Source organism: Triturus cristatus, chromosome 3_2 (assembly GCF_964204655.1).
Source record: "Triturus cristatus chromosome 3_2, aTriCri1.1, whole genome shotgun sequence".
NCBI lineage: Eukaryota > Metazoa > Chordata > Amphibia > Caudata > Salamandridae > Triturus > Triturus cristatus.
The window spans coordinates 1,195,516,172-1,195,541,421 of NC_140584.1; the positions used below are offsets into that span (position 1 = coordinate 1,195,516,172).

The 25,250-nt window shown below is 48.0% G+C and overlaps 1 protein-coding gene across 3 annotated transcripts in view; it reads left to right on the forward strand.

The window, feature by feature from the left end:
• The window catches only part of DNPEP (aspartyl aminopeptidase), a 479,746-nt gene that overhangs the window by 111,837 nt on the left and 342,659 nt on the right, over nt 1-25,250 (forward strand). The window contains exon 1 of one of the 3 annotated variants that reach the window (XM_085650111.1): nt 11,472-11,716. The exons of 1 other annotated variant lie outside the window; for it this stretch is intronic. In XM_085650111.1, the coding sequence (XP_085506237.1) occupies nt 11,585-11,716 (132 nt within the window). In that variant the 5' untranslated portion in view covers nt 11,472-11,584. Of the gene's footprint in view, nt 1-11,471; nt 11,717-25,250 lie in introns of those variants that run through there. One more of the 3 variants, XR_014980105.1, reaches the window with a different exon arrangement.

Sequence of the window (25,250 nt, forward strand, 5' to 3'; positions counted from 1 at the left end):
ATTATCAGGTCCGTGGAATTTTGAGCCCAAGACCCGCCGAGGCGGGGAATTGAACCCTGGTCCCGGGCTAGACCTCTGCATCAGGGTCTGCTGCTCTAATCATTGAGCCACACTTCTCCACGATGTGAGAAGGTGGCCTGATATATGCTGTCCACCAGTTCTAGTGGGCACCTTGTATCAGTCCAAACAACCCCTTATGGTGATAGGTTAAAGACCACCTTTATTGAAAGCTATCCTAGTGGTAGCTATGGAGAGCAGCCTTCAGGCTAAGTCTTGAAGAAATGTAAAGTAGCTTGTTTTACCAGTCTATAATCTCTTGAATGACCAAATGAAAGGACAACCACACCAGGTATATATTCAAAATATATGTATCAGATCAAACACACCCCTCTAGTCTCTTTATGAGACTGGAGTTCAAAGTACTTAGTTTACAAGTCAGCAATTATCAGTAATAGCACAAATACACGTTTGGGCCCTAGGGGCGTACCAAACCATATACCAAAAAAGTGGTATAAGAACCACGACTGGAATAGACACAAGGCCTAGAGCCCGTAGAATCGCTGGGACCCCAAGGAACCACCCAAGGTAGTGACACAGGGGACCCACGGGGACTGTAGGCAGTGTGCAAACACAACCCATATCTTCTATGGGCAATGTCGCGGTTGGAAATTTAAAGATTAGGGACACTTTAATTCGAGTCAGGACCAAGCCCTTTTGGACTTAAGAAGTTCTAGGGCTAGCACCCACGAGTGCACCGGAGTACTCGAGTTACCTCACCCTGGGAAGCCGGGTGCATAGGTGTCTTTTGGTGTCGGGTCGCGTCGTCGATTTCAATGGGAGCCTGCAAAGAACTGCTGCTGCCGTGAAGCGGAGAAGTGTCTGAAGAGATCCAAGCCTGGATCTGGGATGGATGGAACCTGAAAGCAGAGGGGACAGAGTCTGGGTCACTAGCCAGTGACCAAGGGCAGGATGGGCCAATGCCCACAGATGTCGGGTGCTTCAGGTGAGTTGATGGGTGTCTTGATTCTTCAGCCACGAGGTCCAGGAGGCGTCGATGAAGTCCACGAGCCAGATTCGAGCTGTCCCACGAAGTCTGTCAAGTGCTGCGGTGTCGACGACAGAATGGACCCAACAAGCCTTGGCAACGGCAAGTCACTGGAATTAAGAGAAAGGACTGCGGTGCATACCAGCAAGGTCTGAGGGACTCACCCAGCGAGGGTAAGTCAGGGCACTTCTGGAGCAACCAGGAAAGCCCAAGCAGAAAAGGAGTTGCCTTCGTGGGGACCTGCTAGCCAAGAGGCTAGTGATCGCGAAGGAGCCTCGAGCGGTCGCACTTGAAGCTGGCCCACGGGTCACTCGTGGAGTGGAGGCCAACAATCTTCGGTGCTCAAGGCTCGGGCTACTCGGAGCCCATAGCACAATTTGGAGGAGGACCAGGAAGATAGTGTTGCTGCAAAAGCTCACGGTGTCCAGGGGTCACGTCACCCACGATAGCCACGGGCCTCAGCTTTGCTGTGGACTCAGGGTAGTTTCGGGGAAGTCTGGAAATCCACCTCTGGTGATGCAAAGACTTCGGCGTCCGGCGGGAGCTTCAGCGATGCAGTCCGGTCAGTTGCTTCTTTGGTGCCTGCCAAGCAGGGGAGTCACTCCTTGACCCCAAGGGAGATTTCTTCAGTCTTCTAGTTGAAGTAGAACGTCGAAGGTCCAGGATATTTGTTGCAGAGTTTTGTCCAGGGTAATCTAAAGTCCTAGGGACTGGATTCCTATACTTATACCAAGTTTAGGGGATGGACTAACTCTAAGGCCCCACCTATGGGTGGGTTTGGAAAGGGGGGTGGTTACACCCATTTCCTTTGTCCAGTTTCGTGCCAGAGCAGGGGCAGGCAGCCCCTGCAACCAGTTTGAACTGGACTATGCACAGGAACACCAAGTGTGCCCCCAGTGCAGGACTTCAAAGCACCAGAGGGTGCTCCCGCCCAGCCCCAAAACACATCTGCCTGTCTGGGGAGGTTGTTACACCTCCTTTCGACAGGAAACCTATTGTCCAGGCCTTCCCTGCCAGGGTTTCGGTCAGCAGCAGGAGGCCAGACCCGTGTCTGTGGCAGAGGCATCCATTTTGTGATGCCAGGGCTCAGGAAAGTCCTACAGGGTTAGACCAGTGTGAACATGTCTCTCCCTCTAGAAGGGTGGAATGCTACCCCCGCCGCCAGAACTGGCGTGGGGGGGGGTAGGATGCCAAAGCGTTTGACACCAAACACGACATGTTTTGATGCAGCCATTCCAAAGTTAGCATTTACTGCGAGGTTATAATACACTTAAGAGTATATGGTATGGCTGTATCACAGAACAGCTATAAGGAAGGATTTCCGAAAGCTGCAGAGGGGCTCAGCTCATGCTTGGGCACCCTCTCACACAAAACCAAGCACTCTGCCTTCAGGATTGTCAAGGCCTGCCATAGGAGTGACTTATAGGTTTATATGTGTCTGTATATATATGTGGATAAAGGTAGCCTATACCATGGTAAGGGGTGAAGCACACCCTTACCCAGGCTGCTGTAGCAGACCTGTGGTGCCATTTTGGAGTGCTTCCCAGGGGTGGAATAATACATGCTTCAGCCCCTGGTAGGCCTCTGAGGTACCTATGCCCTAGGTACATAGTATACCATATACTAGGGACTTATAACGCACTCCAGAATCCAATTAGATATGTACCTAATGTACATGCAAACCATTTTACAGAGAAAGCAGATAGACTGGGGCCCTGAATAGCAGGATCCCAGTCCAACTAAGTCATAAACCAGCAAAACACCAGGAAAAAAATTGGGGGAACCATATAGTCAGATTCCACCTTCCTACACTGAGCTTTCAATCTCTGAAGAGCCCTGTAATGCAATGGGCCGGGGAATAAGGCTTGGATCGAAGAGGAGAGCAGTCCCACTATTCTGGCGAGCTTGCGCAGCGAAATCCTGTCTCTCCGGAGAACCTGCGCTAGCTCCTTCCGTATCTTGTTCACCTTTGGTGCTGGCAAACTCAGGGACGCCGAGATGGAATCTATAAGAAAGCCCAGGAAGACCATCTGCTGTGCCGGACGCAGTTTCGACTTTTGAGCGTTGATTACAAAACCCAGATCCTGGAGTAATGCAATAGTCATGGTCACATTCTGGGTGAGATGCACCAGAGACTGATCCAAATCAGGATATCGTCCAGGTAGATAATCATTCTCACCCCCCGCTGACGGAGCATCTCCACCACCGGGCGCAACAGCTTTGTGAAGCACCTCGGGGCTGAGGAAAGGCCGAAGGGCAGCGCTCAAAACTCAAAAATCTGCCCTTTCCAAGAAAACTGAAGAAATCGCCTGTGTGGAGGAAAAATGGGAACCGTCAGGTAAGCATCCTTCAGGTCGAGTCGGACCATCCAATCACCCGGAAGGAGGATGTCCCGAAGTAAGTGTATCCCCTCCATCTTGAAGTGGCGGTAAACCAGCCACTCGTTGAACTCCTTTAGATTGATAACCGGCCTGAAGCCCTTCTATTTTTCTCCACTAGGAAGAAGTTGCTAAGAAAGCCATTCGGATGAAGTACCGACCTTCAAATAGCTCCTTTCCTTAGAAGTTCCTAAATCTCGGCTTCTATCCAACTCTCTTCTTCTGCTGAGAAATGTAAGGGGCTTGGGCGCACCATCTGAATGGGGGTGCCGTAGATCTCTATGTGGAAACCCTTTACTGTCTGCAATACCCACGGGTCTGGGGAGGTTGAGGGGAAGAAAGGGTAACCAGAGGGACCTCCAGGGGCGTTGGCGCCTCCTCTGTTGTTCCGACCTTTCACTCTTCCGGAACCTCTACTGGGATAAAAGGTTCCCTGGCGACCGTTGTTCCAAATATTATTCTGTCGCTGTTGACCTCTATTGGAGGGGCCTTGCTGCTGGGTGCGGCCGGAAGAGTGACCCCTGCCTGTTCCGGCCCCGATAAAAACCCACCCTGGAAAAATCTTTTTTATGGAGGCCTGAGCCTTATTCAGGGCTGAAAAAGTGGTGACAAATGTGTTAAGCTCCTTGACGAAAGGCTCACCAAAGAGTTTACCCTGAGCTACGGGGTCCACCTCCGAGGTAGCTAGGTCCCCTAATCTATCTTTATAAGGAGGGATCTTCTTCTCTCAGCTGCCAGGGCACAGTTTGTGTTGCCGAGAAGGCATATCGCTCGCTGTGCCCAACCAGCGACTATTTCCGTAGACAAAGGGGTTCAAGACTCTATTGACCGCTCCGCCAGTTGGATGATTTGGGTCAAGGGCCCCACCACATCCAGGAATTTATCCTGACAATTTCTCCAGGATCTATCTATTCCTTTTTTGGGGTCTCGCATATATTTGGCGAAAAAAGTACAAGCCTCTCATCTATTTCTGGGGTGTGTGCCACTTTCCCTTTGAGCGAAGGCCGGGGGCATTCTCCCCTCATCCTAGTCCTAACGTCCCTCTCCAGAAGTTGGTGAATATTTGCCGCCACATACTCCGCCACTATGGCGTCAGGGATCCACTCGGACGACCTAGGGTGATAAATCTGCGTGGGTTCAAACATGTCCGAGTGTCCCCCGTCCCCATCCTGAGACTCAGAGGAAGGGGAACCTGGGCGCCAGGGACGACCCGAGTCCTTAGCCTCGTCGGAGGAGAGATCTCCCTCCGATACACCCTCCCCCTCAAGGGAAAGACCGCCATCGGGGTCCAAAATTGGGGTGACCGTGTCGCAGTTTTCCCTGGGCTCCTTCTCCTCCCGGCAGGGTGCGTGTTTGAGCGTTCGCGCACTCCTAAGGAACATTTCTCTAAGCCTGTCAAACCCTTCCAAGTGCCCCGCGGGACGCTTCATGGCCTTCCTACTCCCCACCTGAGATACACTGGGACCTGCCTTCGCTGAACTGGGACCGCTGAACATCCCCGGGATGCTTTGGCCAACTGATCCACCCTTTCCTGCAGGGGGGCCAGCCCCCTAGAGATGGCCTTTGAGAGGCCTTGGTCCACTTCAGGTGGGAGTCGCTGTGGAGGCCATTCCTCTTCTACCTCCTGAAAGGAGCAGTAAAAATGGTCCTCAGAAGAAGACATGTCAAAAGAGGGTGAGAGCACAACTAATGCCTTAACAATATGTCAGGCAGCCCCCTCTCCGGTGCTCAAACAGCTAGGGAGATCCCAAGCTGTCAAAATCTACTCTCGAAAGAGATAATTCAGTTACCACCAGATGGCGCTGTAGTAGCTCACGTGTGAGAAAAAATTCACCGTGATGTGGTGTCAATGGAGAAAGTTGGTTGAGAAGCGGGCCGGCTTAAAGCTCAGCGCCCAAGTTCCCACGCACACATCAAAGCCGGCGGTAGGGCTCGACAGAGCTGCCTCGCACGGCGGTGATGCGCCCGACAGAATCCCCTCAGCCCGCGAAGTGTACACCGTGAGGTCCGCTAATAAAAAGGCAAAGAGCGCTCGGGCAAAAGCCTACTGCGCTAGGGAGCAATCAAATCAAGCACTTTATAAAGACATTCAAAAACGCCCATAAACCCCTACACATACAACAATAAATGTCAGATAAGCGAGGAATGTAAAGAATGCCACTTAAATGACGAGCAGTGAAGAAAGAGGAAGCGGAGGGACGTCATAGGATTATATATTTTGGACTGTCACAGGATTGGACTATTATTACCATGGAGACAGCTTCCCTATGGTTCATGGGATGTGCAGTCTATTGTGTTTATTGTTTTTTGTTTAATGTTCTTTTAACCTGCTCTGCATAATAAAGTAAAATCGGAGTCAAAAATTAGCTAGTATTCGCGCCAAGAATTTTCAATTCTATTAAGGACACGTATGCGAGGATTATGCTATCTCCTTCTTTACTGCGTAAAATCACAGAAGCCAATAAACGTACAATTTAGCATAAACAAACTACATTGTCCATGTTACTTTGCGTCAGCCATGCCTCCTTAGCCCTCCATAAGAGCCCTGGTCACTGTCCCAGCCTCCTCTTTCTTTGCTCGAACCGTGTAGAAGTCCACTAAGTCCATAATATTTTACGAACATCCTCCAACATGGAAGTTAACAGGAAACCAAATTCCACCGAAAGGCTTCAACTTGAGGACATCTTTTATTCAGACTTCTTGTCTGCACCTAGGAAAACCAAACATGAACAACCCGTAATTTCTGCGTGTTACCATAATTCAGTACAATATTAACGGGTGGGTAAGCATGAACAATCATATTGTAACATAGCCGGGTGGGATAATCCTCGCCTCCGTGTCCTTAATAGAATTGAAAATTCTTGGCGCGAATGCTAGCTATTTTTTGATTCTATTACAGGACCGGAGGCTTCGGATCATGATAGTTTAACGCTTATTAAAAACAACAGATGTTATGTCTCCCACTGGCTTATGATAAAATTGCTTGAACGTTGATTCAGATGACCAATCAGCACAACGCATAATGTCCTGAATACTAGAACCTAACATAAATGACTTTGATGCCATGGCACCACACACAGAATGTGCACCAAACATTTGAGTATCAACACCAGCTTCTTTCATGATATAACAAAGCCATCTGGCTATGGTTGCAGCAGACACTGGTTTAAAAGGTTTTTGCAATGCAAGCAAAAGTTGAGTAGAGCCCTCAGGCCTCAATAATCGAGTACAATCCTCATAGGTTTTCAAGCATTGGACAACACATAATTTCTCATTGCTAGGGAAAGCATTATACTCAATATGTCTGGAAAGTGTCTTGGTACGGCCCGTAATGGTAAAAGAAACTCCTTCCGAAGTAAATACTCTACCTGTAATCTCCAGTGCCCGCACGTCCGATGAACGTCTACAAGCTGACAAGCATAGAAGCATCGCCAACTTCCCAAACAACTGTTTTCTTGATAACAGACTTTTCACTGGCCAACTATTGAAAAGAGAAATGACTAAAGATACATCCAATAAACCTGAGTATTTGGGTTTGTGGGGATCCGCTATTCGTATACCTTTAAGAAGTTTAAAAATCATAGGGTGCATACCCACCGATTTCCCATCCACCAGGTTATGCCCCGCCGAAATGGCCGATCTAAAGTTATTTACAGATCGATAAGCCAAACCACTTGCTGCTTTCTCAGAAAGAAAATTTACAATATTGGGTAATCTTGCCCCCACGGGATCCAGATTTCGTTCCACGCACCAACCCATCCAGCATGTCCAGGCTGAAGAGTATCGCTTCCTGGTGGAAGGCGCCCATGCTTGCCTGATGAAATCCGAAGCTGTCGCCGAAAATCCCGGCATTTCCCACTGCTGCCGGAAATTCGCCATGCCATCAGCGACAACCGCTCCGATATGATCAGAGGATGCCGTTCCCCGTGAGGTCCCAGGAGAAGAGACTCCGACCAAGGGAGCCTCCTGGGGAGATCGCAGCTCATTTCCAATAATATCGGGAACCATGGCTGCGATCTCCACCGTGGCGTCACCAAAATCACCTCGGCCTGTTGCCTGAGAATATGAGAGGTCACTCTCGGAATGAGAAGGAAAGGCGGGAACGCATAATTCACTGGTCCCGACCAATCCTGAAGGAACGCATCCGTTGCGTTCGCTACTGGATCTGGCCTCCAACTGAAGAAGTTGGGAAGTTGCCGATTCAGCCTGGAAGCAAAAAGGTCCGTCTGACACGGGCCCCAAATTTCCTGCAGCCATTGGAATATGCTCGGCAGTAATCTCCAATCGCTGTAATCCCTGAGATGTCTGGAATTCCAGTCCGCTATGAGGTTGGATTGTCCTGCAATATATTCCGCTATCACCGTTATCTGGTGGCTCAGGCAGTAATGCCAGAAGTCTTTGGCAATCTCCACCAACAGGGATGATCTCGTTCCTCCCAACTTGTTTATGTACCTCACTGCCGACACATTGTCCATCCTTAGGAGGATGCAGCAGGCGGTTTGCTTGGGGGACAGAGTTCGAATCGCAAAGGAACCCGCTAGGAGTTCCAGACAATTTATGTGTAGTGATAACTCTTGGGGAGACCACCTTCCGCCTGTGGAAATATCGCCGCAACGCGCTCCCCAACCCCAACGACTGGCGTCGGACTCGATAACAAACTCTGGCAGGGAGCCGAAAATGGCTCTTCCGTTCCACGCTCCTACGTGGCCCAGCCACCATTGCATCTCGTCCCTTACTTCCTGCGAGAGTGGGACCAGGTCTGTGTAAGCCAGACCCTTCTGTAGGTATTGAATTTTGAGTCTCTGTAAAGCCCTGTAATGCAGTGGTCCCGGGCAAATCGCCTGAATGGACGATGACAATAACCCCACTACTCTGGCGATGACCCTGAGTGAAACCATCTGTTTGGCTAACATCGCCACTATCTCTTTCTTCAAATCCCAGAGTTTCGCTTTGGGAAGATGCAATTGAGCCTTCTGGGAGTCTATCACAAAGCCCAAAAACTCGGTCGTCCTTGACGGTATCAGAGCCGATTTGGCCTGATTGATTACAAACCCCAGGCTCTGCAAAAGAGAGATTGTCATTTGAATGTGCTGCGATACTAGCGCTGGACTGTGGGCCCTGATTAGAATATTGTCCAGGTAAATAATCATGAGCACCCCTTGCTCCCGTAAATGCGCGACCACCGGCTTCATCACCTTGGTGAAGCACCAAGGAGCCGAGGAAAGCCCGAAAGGAAGGGCCAAATACTCGAACCACCGACCTTTCCATTGAAATTGCAGGAAGCGGCGGTGTGGAGGGAAAATGGGAATGGACAGGTAGGCATCCTTGAGATCCAGTCTGACTAGCCAATCACCTGGTTTCAACGGATCCGCCAAAAGGTGAATCCCATCCATTTTGAAGTGCTTGTACACAAGGTAATGGTTGAATTCCCTTAAATTCAGGACCTGTCTGTAGCCACCACCCTTCTTCTGGACCAGGAAAATATTGCTGCAAAAACCATGAGGCTTGTTGTTGCATAAAGCTATTGCGTGTTTTTGCAGCAATTCTTCTAATTCTTTGTCTATAAAGTTGCATTCTTGTTGGGAAAAATGGAGAGGTCTCGGGAACGTGTCCTGACAGGGTGGTTCGTAAAATTCCAGTTGGAATCCTTGAACCGTCTGAAGCACCCACACATCCTGAGTAAGGGTGCGCCAATTGTGTAGGAAATTTTGAGTGCGACCCCCCCAATGGCAAAAGAGACAAATCTGGCACACTCACCTGTTGAACTCTGTGCTTGGAAGCCTTCTCTGTTGCCACCTCCGTGGAATCTGCGCTTGTTGAAGCGGCGACGGGTGGGGTAGAAGGTTCCCCCTCTAGTAGAGTCCCATTCACCTCTTCCGCGACCAAAATCACCTCTGGGGGGACCTTGATTGGAGAAACGGCCTGACGAGCGTCCCCTACCTCGTCCGGCCCTGTTGAAAAGGCCTTGCGTAAACACCCTTTTTATTCCTGATTGAGCTTTATCAAGGGATGTGAAAGTCCCTACGTACTTTGACACATCCTTCACGAACCGGTCTCCAAATAAGTTACCCTCTGCAAGAGGTCCGGGTTCAGCAGCTGCCAGATCGGTAAGATTAGTGTCCATTCGTATAAGCAGAGGCTTACGTCTTTCTGTCGATATGGCACAGTTGGCATTGCCGAGCAGGCAAATGGCCCTCTGTGTCCACCCGGCGAGGATGTCCGGATCCACTGGAGTCGCTGATTCTTTGGCCACTAAGGCCATTTCCAGTATCTTTGCGAGGGGACCCACAACGTCAAGGAGCTTATCTTGACACCCTCTCCAGGCTCAGTCTATCCCTTTTTTGGGATCTCTGGCAAATTTCTTCAAAAACGTAAGCAAACTTACGTCTATCTCAGGAGTTTCCGCGACCTTATCAGGTAGATCTGGCCGGGGGCATTCCGACCTGAGTCGATTTCGGACTTCCTTATCAAACCCTTTGCGAATATTCTCATGCAAATATTCAATTACTTTGGGTGCCGGAGCCCAGTCAGTAGATCTAGGGTGGACTATTTCGCTAGGATTGAAGGTGAAAGGGGTATTAGATGGAGTCTCCGAAGGCGAAGAAGCCACTCTCTTGGCCTTCTTCTTGGGAGGGGTCTCCTCGTCCGTTGTGTTAGTGTCGGTATCGGTATTAGTGGTGTCGGTGTCCACGTAGACTTTCTGCTTGCTCTTTGCCTTGCCCCCAGTGGAGTACTTGTGGTCGCCACCCGAAGGTGGGGGAAGTGAGTCCAGGGTCGTGGCATGCGGCCAGCGGCGCACTTTGACTACCTCAGTATCCGGGCGCACATTACGCTTGTCCTTAGTGAAACCGTGGCGCTTGGCAAAACTCTCTAGCTGCTTGGTAATTGGTTTCAGTGCAGCTGCCAATGCTTGTTGTACAGTAGAGGCTACTGTAGTCTTCAGGGCCCTCTTCACAGAGGATTGGACCGAGGCGTCCAGAGCCTCTACTATACTATCCTCAAGGACAGTCTCCTGATGTCCCTCATAATAGACATCCTCCTCATCTTCATAGCGTACTCACTCATCCATGATTACAATGGTAGAGCAATTGACTCAAGTCACACCAACTGCTAGAAGATATATATAATGGAGGAGTAGTGGGGGGGGCCAGCCACGTGCACACAAGTTTAATTTTGTACCAAGCCCCCTCAGCAAAGATGTAGTCAGTAATTATTGCAGCCTAATAAGTCGTCAGAGCCGAAAGAAAGATGTATTAGGAGCGTGTGCACACTCCTTAGGGCGACTCCTATTACAGCCGGTCAGGCGTCCTTCTTGAAATGTAACTCGGAGCGAAAACGCGCTCAAAAAACGATAAAGGAGCCGATGCCGGCGTGTGCAGCTCAACGCGAGCCCAAAAGAAGCCCAAATATAGCCCAATGGGCGTCGCGTGAGCTGCACACGTCGGCCGGAAACCACCCAGCTCTTGCGGTGCTTACGGGCGATAAGGGAAGCCCTGGCACCGGCGCTGAGACCGAAGACGGCCCTTTTTATCACCGCGCAGCGGTGTGGTACATCGCGCCGAGGGCGCGCTACAACAGAAACAATCTTGCAACCTGGAATCGGAGCAGAGCTCCCGCCTGCGGCGCGATGCACGGAATCAATCGCTGCTTCTCAATAACTGTAACTACCTGCATATAATTATATCTAAACAGCAACCTATACAACCAAGCGCAGCGCGCTACGTCTAATCTGGGAAACCCAATAATTTAGCTATTTGAAAATTAGTCTGAGGGGTACTTATCTCTTGCTGTGAGCAGCAAAGAAAGAGGAGGCTGGGACAGTGACCAGGGCTCTTATGGAGGGCTAAGGAGGCGTGGCTGACGCAAAGTAACATGGACAATGTCGTTTGTTTATACTAAATTGTATGTTTATTGGCTGCTGTGATTTTACGCAGTAAAGAAGGAGATAGCATAACCCCAAGCCTCCGGTCCTGTGATAGAATCTCAGCTGGCAGGGGACAGTGTGCTCCTGCCTGTCATAGACACAGAAGAGAACTGCTGGGAAGGACAGTCCGCTCCTGCTTGTCATTGAAACAAAAAGCCAACGCCTAGGAGGGACAGGCCGCTCCTGCCTGTCATAGACACAGAAGACGGACGACGGGCAGGGGCCACTTTGTCCGTCATGGACAGAGAAGACGGACGCCTGGCGGGTTCACTTTCGGTTTCCCTCTGTCATGGCATAGACACAGAGGACGGACTCGGGCGCCGGTTACTGCAGACTCTGAACCGGAGGAGCGGAGCGGACACAATGCAGGTACCGGGGGAGGCGGGGAGCGAGCCGGCTTCACCACAGCAACCTTGGGGCCCGTGACACGAGCACCCTGGGCTCAGCTCCTCTTAGCGGCGACCGCCCCAGCCCCCCACTCAGCTGACTCTTCATCATCAGTTTGTCCTGCTCACCCTTCGCAGAAAGCTGCCTGACTGCAACGGCCGGATCCCTCCGGGGTCTTCATGTTTCGTGACCCCCCCTCCCCAATCTTCGTCTGCCCCTCTCCCAGGACTGGACCGTTCCGTGGCGCTATAATGCACCGAGGCGCTGTCCCGTGACACAGTCTAACAGGGGAGACGAGATAAAAAACAAACTCGCCCCTCCTAGCCCCACGCTCCTTTTATGTTACAAGACCGTTCCTCGCCTTTGCCGGGGGTTCTGCTCTTAGACTCTGTACAGTGTCAGTGGCCCCCTTGAGCGTGCATCCTCTCCCCCCCCTCCCCCCCTTTGGATCGCTGCCAGTTCAAACTCCTCCCACAGGGTCTTCTCAGCCCTCGGGTTGGGGATCTTTACCCTAACGGGGGCTAGAGGGGGTCGTCTGATTTTACCCTCTGAATTCTGCCCTTTCCTCTCTTGGCCACTCCATCGCTCTCCTGCACCCCATCCCCCACCCCGCAGGGCATGGGGTTAAGTCTGCCCGCCTGGGTGGGTGCTTGGGTGGGTGGGGAGCTTAGAGTCGGGTGTGGCTCTGCATGCGCCCGGGTCACCTGGGGACTCAGGTGCGAGCCCCCTGGGCCTTTGAAGGGTGCTCTGCTCTCCATGGCAGGCAGGTGACCCCACGGCACTTAACTCACTCAGATGGCAAATCCTCTTTACATCCACTTTTCCACAAGCTTTTTTTATTGGGAATAGAACCTGTAAACTGTACCTGGATCGCTCTCTTTTGCACACACACACCTGTTGCAAGTGCTACAAAGAAAGCTGTCTTGTCTTACTTTGCACCTTGGCTGTTAGTTTAAAACAGGTCTTGAAATTTGATTCTTTCTCTTCCATCCCTGTTGCAAGCTCTTATAGGAATTGCCTTGCCAATCCGAGGCTGGCTTCACTCCATACTGGCATGCACCAAGTTCGTTAAAATGTAAAGGGTCTCTCAGTCTTTCAGAGAGCTCCGTTGCTGTGGTAGGAATTACTGGTGTGTTAGGGCATGGTGCAAGTATAGCCGTGCATTAGGAGAAGCTCACTACATATCCGAGTTCCGCTGTATCAGGACGCCTTGCAAATCAGGTGTAATATTGGAGCTCTTTGGCCATTAAAATTGAGCAATATAAATGTTTGTGGGTCAAGGTACAGGAGTTCTGTGATAAGTCTCTGCATGTGAGAAACCACTGCTGCTAATCAGAGACGAGGTGCATTGCGAGAGCTCTGTAGGTGCCTCACAACACGTGTACATGTGCATGGTGTATGTCTGATTGTGGTTCAGTGGGAGACCGGTAGACACCCCACTAACAAGGATCGCTGTTTTACTTGTAGGCCAGTACACTTGTTCATTAAGAGAGCTCTGAAAATGGGTATACACTAGAATATTAGTACATGGCACACAACAAGTTAGAGAGGCATTGTGAGAGTTCATGAACGTCGCAGTACTGGAACAGCAGTGCATTGTACAGCTCATTGCAAATCACTGGGGCCCCTCAACATTTTGAACAGGTGCACCACCGAGTCTGAGATTGCACACAGCCTGATACACAGTCAAAACCTCGTCCTAGAGGCTGACCTATTTGTACCTGTCTGGAGCATAGTTACGTAAGCTGTTCTGAAAATCAATGACCTACCTTGTTACTGCAATTTTTCAATATGTGGAAAAATAATGACTTAATAAAAACAGGCCTCGCAGTGACAGCAGCAGGATTTTCGTGGCGCTGATGTGGAATATCACCTGAGAATGGTGTCAGAAATCAGTCACTCACTCATTAACCTACACATTCCTCTCAGTGAGTTAAGCACCTGTCCCAGACGTCTATCTGTAGCCTATATGTCGCTCATGCCTTAAACGTTCATGTTCTATCAGCGATGAAAGTTTGTACAGATGAGGCTGGATATTTTCTGAAGAAATAAGAAACTACAGTTAAAGCCTTGTGTGAGAGAGCGAAGCTTGTTTTGATATTGACATGCTGTTCCTATTCATTGAGGAGCTAAAGCTTGCATTTTTGTTGCCTCATTTGAAACTGCCGAATTAGAACTGCTTATGTTGATGCAATTCTTCTTGTTGTCCTCTGAAGGAGGGATGCTTGCAGTGTTTCAACCCAGTCTGTAGCTGTTCTATGAAGCGCGGTGTCTCCACTGATATTTCCTCATCTCATAAGAAACTAAGGATAATTTGAATGTCCTTCCATAACATGCCCAAGCCATTCGCACATTTTTATTTATACCCAGGGTAAAACTAGTTGCTGGGTCCTGACCCAGAGACCCTGGTTTCAGTCACAACGTCCCAGCTTGACTGAACAGTGTGACCTAAGACGTTTCCGTTTCTTCACCTGCTCCCTTTTCAATGATCATCACATTTGAGAGCAACTTGAAATAGTTTAGATCAGAATGTGCCCTGTACACGAACCTCTTGTAAATGGTTCAATAGACTATAACGTTGCTGTGACAACAGTAAGGGCCTTGTAAAGTTGACATAAGACAATTGACTTTCCTCTCAGGTCACAAACCACATTTTCACCTATGCAGCAGGGGGAAAGAATGCAATATCCACCTAGGATCTGAATTACACAATGTCTAATCAAAAAACTTTGTTTCAATCCTAGCTTCCAAGCTTGACTAAACATGTGACCCTATGTAATTACTTTTCTCCACCGTGCCTACTTTTGAGAGCACCGTAAAATAGTTCAGAATGCTCACTGTACAACAACCTCTCTTGTGTATGGTTTGATGGACCATAATGTTTTCCATTTATAAGAATAAAAGGATTATGTAGGAGGAAACAAAGAACTGACTTGCCTCTGAACTTATTAATGAAATTGTCGCAGCAGAAAAGGGTGTGGTTAACTAATTTTAACAAGGGCTGCTCAGAGCAGTGATCTCATCTAAGCTGCCAAAGTGAAACAATCCAAAATACACTGTTTTTGTATAAAAGTTAGTGCGTCAGCAATACATAAAGTGGCAGTCACCCGAGTGGTAGGTCTAGGCTGAGCCAAGAGCTTTTCCCTTCAGCCTTCATGGCACTGCTTTGAAAGACCAGCTGCACCACAGACAAGGCTGCTGAGACTTATAGGACCCGGCAGGCATTGCCTCTCTACCACTGCCCTATTGGTGCAAGCAGCGAGGCAGAAGAGCTTTGGTGCTGGGCGTATGCTTCAGGGTCTCATGGCCCATGCATTTCCACTGCGCAAACCCAGTCAGTTGCGAGTGTGGCCTGGCAGCATGGGCAAAGTCTGTTTCATAGGGTGGCTTCCGTTACAATGATGCGTTGTGGGAAACATGCTGCATACTGTCAACCTCGCCAGTAGCCTGCCCCATCACCCATCTCCCTGTTGAGGCTGGTGAACATGCCCTGTTTCAGAGTATTTGATGTGAGATTCTGTTATTCCTGGGAAAGAGACCGGACTCCACAGGGGAAATATTCAAACACCATAACAAGTCGATGAAGAAAAGTGTCAGTTGCTTATCCTCCGGTTAATCTTGTGGGAGAAGGTCACCAATAAAAACATTTTTGCACTCACCCACCAAGAATTTTAATATAGGTCTTGCAGTTTAGCAAAGGGAGATAATAAATATTGACCTAAATGACGTAACCTCCCCCAAACTAGAGAACCGAATAACTAGGAGATTGTACAACCAGTGAACAGTAGTTTTCTTGAATGAGTTCCAGTGCAAGACGTGGAACACACTGATTAAGCATACTACACGAGGTAGGTACTAAATGAGTACATGGATATATGGTAAATCCATAAGAGTTTTTGCTAATTCTTGGAGGAGTTTTGTACTCTCTGTATGTTTGTCTGTTTTATGAAAATTATACAACAGTCCTTTGAAACCTCACACACTCTTTAGTGCATTAGCTACCCGTGTTGTGCCTGTCCTGCATGTGTGAGAGAATCCCTTGATGCTCTCTCTGCTGCTGTCACCTGTCAGTAACTTATTATTTGTGTTAGGGAAGGTTATTCTGCGGCTGTCCATGATTAACCTTTATTGTGAAGCTCGGTATAAAAGGTTTTACTGCACATAAGAAAACAAGCATTGAAAATGCAATAGGTCTCGCCTTTGATTAAGTTAAAGCCATTAGCTTTGCTGATGGTATTGTACAGAAAAGCAAATGGCTTTAACTTAAAGGCGAGACCTATTGCATTTTTAATGCTTGTTATTTATGTAGTGTGAGAGTACCTCTAAAAGTTAAGTCTCCTGTGATCATACCGTGGAATGCTTATTAGCACATTGTGTTTAGCTGTAAGAGGCCAGGGGTAGCTACAGATGTCTAATGCAAATATGAGTCCAACACAGGGACAAACACTCAGGACGGCTCCCCGAACCCATGGGTCCCTTACCTGCTCTGGATGCGGCTCTTTGGGTGACTGCTCTGCTCATCGATGGCAGTGGCTACAGAGAACAGCTCCGTCCAAGCCTTCTGTTTCTGCTTTCTGCTTTCAGGTGACTGCTGTGCCCTTTGGCGAGGGCCGAGGAGAGCAGCTCTGCCCGAGTCTCCTGCTATTATTGCTGCTTTTAGGGCCAAAGCGTCATCACCGAAAGGAGCACATTAACAGCATCTTGTGATTCTGGGCAAATCACTTAATCTCCCCGTGTCTCCAAGAACAAATGAATGTGTTCTTGTGTAACGTAACTGGTGCTCGTGTAAAGTGCTCCCATACCTTCGTGTCTAGTTCGCGCTATATAAATCTGCAATATAACAAGCACTTCTTTCTTTGCTAGGCATTGACAGTTTAAACCTGCCATACTGTATGGGTTGCCCGGTTAGGGTTGCTTTTTGGGTTTTTTCAAGGGAAGTTGCCTCCAATGCAAAGCAATCCCTTTGTCCTAACGACCACTGTAGAAATATGTGTGCAGCAATTTCCAGTTTTCACTCAGCCTTTCATTTAGCCGAGAATGCTAAAATAAGTACCAATACTGCTGAATCGGGCGATTTTATTGCGCTGGAAGGGTAAAACTGGAAGCAAGCGCTATTATTGTAGAGAGCAGATTCTCTCGGCAGTTCTCGGGATCCAGAAACCTAACAAGCTACAATGCGCGTAAACCAGTAGGGACTCAAAAAGGCAATCACTTATTCACCAGAACGTGACAGTGACTGAGTTCAAGGCCGGGGCCTACGCGACCCATTGCGCACCAGATACCTGCCGTTGAAAGGAGACACAGCACTCAGCTTCTCGAAGAAGCGGAGACGGTGACAGGCGGACTCCCACCGACCACAAGTCTTGGCTGCAGGGGTCCGCAGCGTACACCCACAATGATTCGGGCACTCAGGGACAGGCGGGCTCTAAGCGGCAGCAGCACGCGGCAGCAGCACGCGGCTGCAGCGGCTCTGGCTGGTGGTGGCGATGACTCTCGTCTTGCAGCTCCGTGGTGGGCTCACAGCAGCAGCAGCTTTCTCTTAGCTGCGGTGGCCCACACAGATTCAGCGAAGGTTCCGAAGGTTCAAATTCAAGCGGGCTCTCAGCGGCGATAGCTCTCTTAGCTGCAGCGGCCCACACAGATTCAGCGAAGGTTCCGAAGGTTCAAATTCAGGTGGGCTCTCAGCAGCGGCAGCTCTCTCTTAGCTGCGGCGGCCCACGCTGATTCAGCGAAGGTCCCGGAGGTTCAAATTCAGGCAGGCTTTCAGCGACAGCAGCTCTCTTAGCTGCAGTGGCCCACACAGATTCAGCGAAGTTTCCCAGTCCGCGTTCCTCACAGTAGAACTAGAGGCTCTGGATTGCTTGACGGAGGCCTCACCTGCAAGCAGAATTCCTCGTACAGGAATTTTGACGACTGACGGGGTGAAGTCTAATGTCCCTGAGACTTCGGCAGGAGGCGCTCTCGATTCAGGCCCTCTGGTAGTTTCTTCAGCAAGCTTGGTGAATGTTTCAAAAGTCCTTTCCTCTGTTCACTCGGACAGAGTTTCGTCTTGACATTCAGAAGGAACACACACTGACAAGGTTCCAGCGCAGCGTTTTATACCTAAAAAGTCTTTGTTCTCTAAAGCCACAAATCACTAAATCCAGTCAGAACCAGGTCGGTGGGATCGGGGAGCACTTGGTTTACGAGGCGACATCCTGCCCTTTCAGAATGCGGGGGTCTGCTATCAGACGCCTGGGGGGAGGGAGGGATGGAGCCATCATTCACCTTGCCAGGCACGGCCTTGCTCAGACCAAAGAGTCACCCCTCCCCATGCTCTGAATACCGATCTCTCTCTCTCTCTCCAGCCAGGTCTGACCCAGCTGGCCCTACTGCTCCAAAACCAGACAGCCAATACACGTACTAGCAAAGCCTACAGGAAAGCTCAGGCAAGAAAATATCGCATTTCCAGAAGAGGCATTTTCGAACATGAGATATATAAATGATTCTTACTAAAAGGTGTATCTCAATGTCCTGAGCATAAACATATCAAACTCGAAGTTCCTATCAGGTTTTGTGGGTCAGATAGGATTATAGAAGGCAATCCTCAACCGGCCCATTCTGGCCTATGAGAACGGATAGCTTCACAATAGTAACAGTGAAATGGAGGGTAATTGGAACATGCTACACAGACCTAGGCATTATGATTATCCTAATTCATACAGTCAGTTCATAAACTTTATTCGGGTAGCTTGGTACCCATAAAAGCACAGCATCATAGCAAATTAAGTGACAAATGGAGGGTTAGAAAACATGATAATAAAAACATTTACAATGATATAACCATAACATTTGGTAAATTGAGTAACAAGTTAAAAAGAACTTCATTGGTAACAAATAAATAATTTCCTATTAATAAAACATTATGTCGACTGGCAGTTGTACAGAGATAGTCATGATAAAAACTGCAGAACCTGTTTTCTTCCTGCTGGATGCAGGGAACTGTTTGCGATACCCCAAATCTCAGCCCCATATGTGGCCACAGGGACGCACTGTATTTTTTTTTTTTTTAGAATGGCTAAAATAGCACCAGTGGTCTTTGGACGGGGAAGGCTAAGAATTGAATTGGTGGCCTTTGAGAACTTGCTCCTGGAGTGAGCAAGATGCTCAGTCCAGGAGCCGTTCGCAGCAAAGACCAACTCAAGATAAGGAAATGTGCGGGTGCTTGTCAATTTCTGGATACCCACTACAATAGAACTTAGCTGTCGCTTCCCAAGACCACAGAACATTAAAAAGGATTTATTAAAATTAACACATAGATCCAAACTGTCCATATACCCGACAAAAGTCTGTACTAAAATGCGCAGGGAGTTCGGAGTGTGGCCTATGAAGACCGCATCATCTGCGTATAGTAGCACGGGGCGAGTTTTACCATTAATCGTGATAACATCATAGGTCGAGGTTTTAAGCGAATTTTTCAACCCATTAATGTAGATAATAAAAATGAGGGGGGCCAAGACACAACCCTGTCTGACCTCCCTTCCTACCTTAATGGCTCCCGAAACCTCTCCACCCATGCCAATCCTCACCTGCGCCTGGAGGTCTTTCTGACGATGCGCTAGGAAATGTACCAGAGTCTCATCCGGACCGTATGCCAGAAGGATTGTCCAAAGCTTTGACCTATTAACAAGGTCAAATGCTGAGGACAACTCCATAAAGGCCAAATAGACCGGAGACTTCCGTGCAATGATGCATTTCCCAATAACCAAATTAAGGTTGAGACATTGTTCATTTGTACCCACCTTGCTACGGAAGCCTAACTGACAGGGCTCTAAGATACCATTTTCCTCTGTCCATGTTAAGATTTTATTATACAAGACTCTTCCCAATATTTTTAGGGCATTGTCAATTAGTGAGATCGGCCTATAGTTACTAGGCTGGGACCGATCTCCTTTTTTAAAGATTGGAACTATGATATTCTTAGCCCACGTATCAGGTAACGTGGCGTGGGTTAAACTGTTAAAAACATTCAAAAGTAGCGGGCCCAGAAATCTGGTTTCCATTTTATTAAATCAATTGGTAGCCTGTCTGGGCCAGGTGCTTTATTCCCAATGCTCTGTTGAATGGCCTCTTCTACCTCAGAGATGGTTAGCTCTATGGTGGTAAATGGGCCATTGTCATATTGATCAAACTCTGGTTTGGGGGTAGCATAAACTTTTGAGAAATGATTTTCCCAAGACTCACTCGAAATATTGCAGCTAATGGGGGTTAGTAGCTGGCCCATCGATCGGAGCTCCCTTACTGCGGACCAAAAGATATTGGCCTTTTTTATACTTTCTGGCGGTTTGTGATAAAGTTTCCCAGCGTTCATTTAGAAGACCTCCCTTCCTATTAAAAATTACTATCTTATATTTCCGCCTTGCCAGTTGTACATCTGTAGCACACCTCGGGTTAGATGACAATGCCCTGTGGAGATTCCTATTGGCCAATGTACACTCACGGTCAAACCATCTAGGGTTGTTTCCTGCCAAAGGGGCAGGTTTCGACAAGAGAGTTTTAATGGCCAGGCACAATTTGGAGAAATCCTCGACTTCCTCTCTGTGTGCAGTTTGTGATGACAAACGAGTTGATAAGGTGCATATGGCCCTTCACTAATGTTTTAAAAAGTTCGCCACTATCAACGCCCTTCCAGGTTAGTCTTAAATTGTCGGTTGAGGGCGTGAGATTTTTTGCCCCGCATTCAGAGGAAAACACGGGCCGAGGTGCAGAACTCAGTACTATTTTGATGGGGTTGGGATCCCCATAATCCGTAGCAATGACCTCGGCGGCCGTTAATTGGCCTTCAAGACAAGGGGAGATAAAAATAAAATCAATAGTTGACGAGCATCCCCTTCCCCTAAATGTTGGTAATTTGTTGTTGGTGGCATTAGGGCTGCCCACCAAATCCATAACATTAGCCAAGTTATATGATCTTAAGAACATTGCTAGCTCTGCACCCCTACGAAACGAGGGACCAGAATTGCTTGTTTCTTCGTCATGCTCCATACCGGTAAGTTTAGCATTACAATCTCCCCCAAGAGAATCCTGGTAGGTCCCAACATGTTTCGCTGACTGTCTAAGTTAAAAATAAAATCAAAAGCCCCATGAAGTTCCTGTTAGGAACAGAATGGAAATCGTTGTTATAAAAATGTATCAAGTAAAAACGAACTCTCCTTTTAAAAAACACAACTTGATAGTTTCTACTGTTAGTTGGGAGGACCTTAAAACTACCTCCAGCAGCCACGTTGATCCCGATAAATAGCCCCCCTGATGGTCTACCCAATTTGGGGCTTGAAGCTACTACACTGAAGCAGTGGAACCCTTCGATATATAAGTCATCAGTAGCCCAGGTCTCCTGGAACATGACTACGTCTTGTTCCTTTATGATACGCAGCCAGTCTTGGTCTCCGAGCCTGGATTGAAGCCCCTCTACATTCCAAATTAGAATGCTCATTTCGGCACCCCTCTTTGCCCTAGTTAAAGCTGGTTTATCATTATAAGATGGGAGTATGGTACCTGATTGATCCTCCTCATAAACCTGTGGGTTAGTCATCAACGGTGATTGTCAGTCCTGAGCATCTAAATTGGAAAGTGCAAGAAACCTATTGGCTACCAGCGGTAGTGCATAAACATCCCTAAACGGTGTAGCTGGTGGTTTGTAAAAATAACCTAAAGGGAGTGCGCAAATTCCAGTACACTGAAAAAGGGATTGCTCTTGAACACTAAGTAGACGGCGAACCATTTGTGGTCTACAGAAGTTAAGGACGATACAGTGTCCGTTAATATTCTTATCCGATTGGCCAACCCACCCTACTCTCCTGGCCATGATGATTTTGTTCATTAGGGAAGGGTGGACTCCCTCTGTCCCTCAACAAGGTTGGGAACACCAGCCAATACTAGCACATAAGGACTAGAGGCCGGTGGTAGGCTCAAGACATCAGTGTTAGGACTTAACTGTGTGTCCCTAGGTTTATTTATTTTTATTTTATAACACTTGTAAGGCGCACAGCTACCCACAAAGGGTTTCCCGGCGCCGGACCAGCGTAACGTACAAACACCCACTGGAAAGAAACAATTTGAAGCACATTATTTATCGAACAACCAGGTCTTTATGCTTTTTCTAAAGATCATGAAATTTTCCTCCTTACGTATATGGATGGGTAAGGTGTTCCACAGAGTTGGGCCCAAATAGGAAAACGATCTTCCGCCTATTCTAGCCCGCTTGAACCTTGGTACCACAAAATTCGCAGCAGTGCCTGAACGGAGGCTGCGATTGGGAAGATAGAGTTTAACAAGGTCCTGTAGATATTTAGGGGCGATACCAGCTTTGATTTTAAATAGGTAAATCAGGGTTTTGAACCGAATCCGGTTTTCGACCCTGAGCCAATGCAGGTCCCTAAGATGCTTGGTGATCCTAACGGGTCTAGGGATTCTGCAAAGCAGTCTGGCAGCAGCGTTTTGCACCAATTGCAGCCGTCTTATTACCGCTTTGTTTGAGCCCAGGTACAAGATGTTTCCGTAGTCAAGCCGAGATGTCACTAAGGCATTGACTACGGTCTTCTGGGTGGAAGGGGGTAGCATCCAGGTAATTTTGCGAAGCCATTTAAGAATGGCAAAACATATGCCAGCCACTTTGTTGGCTTGCTGCGTCATAGATAAACTATCATCTATGATGACTCCAAGGTTTCTGACCTGAGAGGCTGGAGGTGGAAGTTTACCAAACGATGATGGCCAGTGGGGATCGCTCCAGAGATCTTTGCTGTTTCCTAAAAGGAGGACCTCCGTTTTCTCCCCGTTTAATTTAAGTTGGTTAACTGACATCCAATTAAATATTTCCTGAAGGCCTATTTTCAGTGCAGATGGAGCAGATGAGTCAGATTTAGAAAGTGAGAACAGAATTTGAGAGTCATCTGCATAAGTCAATAAAACAAGGCCAAATTTTTCAGCAAGATCTGCTAATGGACGTAGGTACAAATTAAAAAACAGCGGGCTCAGTATTGATCCCTGTGGCACACCATGGGGAGAGTGGAATATCTCAGAGCATGCCTCCAAGGAAGAGATCTGAAAAGTGCGGAGGGATAAGTATGATCTAATCCACTCAAGTGCCTTGCCCTCGACACCATTCTCCCCCAACCTGTCAAGCAGTATGGAGTGAGAAATGGTGTCGAAGGCCGCACTTAAGTCCAACAGGACCAATGCTACCGTTTGGCCATCGTCCATGAACTCCCTGATTTTTTCCGTGACCCCAAGTAGGGCCGTCTCAGTGGAATAACCACTCCTAAAACCAGATTGGGACGAGTGAAGAAGCTCGTTTTTTTCCACATAGAATGAGAGTGCTTTGTGGATGTGCCTCTCAAGGATTTTTGAGAAGGCAGGCAGCAATGAAATTGGGCGGTAGTTGGCCAGTATCAAAGGGTCTGCGGCCGGCTTTTTGAGTAGAGGAGTGACCATAGCATGTTTCCATAGTGCAGGAACTGAGGCCTGCTCAATGGAGGCGTTCAGTATTTCCGCTATGGGGGCCATAGCCGAGTCCTCTAGTTTACTTAGAATACTGATAGGAATGATGTCACGTGGGGAACCTGATTTGATCGATTTTAAGAGTTCCTTCAGTATATCCAGATTAATAGGAGGCCAGGCCCCGAGATGACAATTTCCTCTGACAACTTGAGGGATGTTAAAATGTTTATGCGTGGTTATGCTGTCTCTTTTGATGTTAGAGACAATATTATCAATTTTGTCAGTAAAAAACGAAGCCAGGTCTTGACATTGCTGGGTATTAAGAGGGGTAGGTTCCGCTCTTGAATTTTCACCAGCCAGCTCTCTTACGGTATTGAAGAGAGTCTGGGATTTATTTACGGCCATGTTAATGCTGGTGGTAACATAGCATGCTTTAGCTTTCATGCATGCTGAATGATAGCTATTTCTGGCTTTTCGGTAGACTTCTTTTTGATGAAGTTCATAGTTTTTTCGCCACTGCCTCTCAAGATTCTTACATGTGGATTTTTCTTTCTTGAGAGCTTCAGTGTACCAGGGGGCAGGAGGGCGATGTATTTTTCCTTTGCAGCGGGATAAGGGTACGCAAGAATCCGCTGCACCGTTTAGCCATCTTTGTGTGGCTTCTGCTATGCTTTCCATGTCTCCATCTAAGCATGGGAGATCTTTCCTCAGCGCGTTATTGAGATCCTCCAGATTTAGGGATTTCCAATTTCTCCTACAGGATTCTAGATGGGTCGTAACTGGGCGTTTTATAGGTTTAAGTGAGATGGCAAAACGTAAAAGAAAGTGATCAGACCAGAGAACGGGGGTAGTGCTAAGCCATGAGAGTTCTTTCATGTTAGTTATGATAGGGTCTAACAAATGTCCAGCTCTATGCGTGGGACCCCTGTTACGTACAGTCATATCTAAAACCATGAAGTCGTCTATAAAGTTCTTGCAGGTCTTATTATTGTCATCTTCAAGGTGAAGATTTAGATCTCCAAGTACCGTATAGTTTTGAGCATTTAGGTATTCGGGTAGGATAAAGTTTACCAAATTATCTGACCAGGAGGGATTATTTACTGGCGGTCGATAGACCAGTACGCCAGAGAAGGTAAAATTGGGACTGAGAGTAATTTTAAATGATGCCGCTTCGCAGTTAAGAATGTCTGCAGGTTCGAAGTTACATACAAAATCTCTGCTGTAAATAATGGCAATGCCCCCTCCTGTTTGGCCTACCCGGTCCCGTCTTACAATAGCATAGTTCGGGGGGAGGGCCATGGCAACGTCTGGACCTGATCCTTCATGAAGCCAGGTCTCGGTTAAAAATAAGGCGGTAGGCTTTTTTTCCATTAAAAGATGAAAAATATCAAGTTTATGTTGTGCTAGTGAACGGCAGTTAACCGAGTAAAATATAAACTTGTTAGAACTCGCTCCCTGCTGGCGAGATTTGATAATCGTACCCTGAGTGGTTTCACGATAGGGCTGAAAATTAGTTAAGGACAGAGTACATTCAGGGCATGCAACAACATTGCATGAGTCAGCCGCAATAGTACCCTGCTGAGGCGGATTACAGTTCACACTCCCTAGGGCCAAGTTTGGATTATTTATATTGCGTACTTGAGATATGCCCAAACTTTCCCTCTGTGTAAGAATAGGGTTTGGCACAGAAAAATCATTTCGGTTACAACAAGATACACTGGGATTGACAAAAGGGGTAACCTGAGGAGGGAGAACAGTACCCATCGGTTGCACAACAAGCCCATATTTGTTGGCCACAGATGTTGTAGGATTCCCCCGCCCCACTTCATCAAGGACTTTATTCAACATCCCACCGCTTAAATTGTCCACAATACAGTCCAATTGCTTTAATTTCCCCCACAGCAAATCAAAGTTTTTGTCAATCACATCCTTGATGATAACCAAAATAGTTTCAAGTGCTTCCGTTGCAGACCCTGTGTGTATAGCTCCCCCCACAGCACCTGTGTTGACCTCATTACGCATAAGTTCAGAAGTAGTGTCT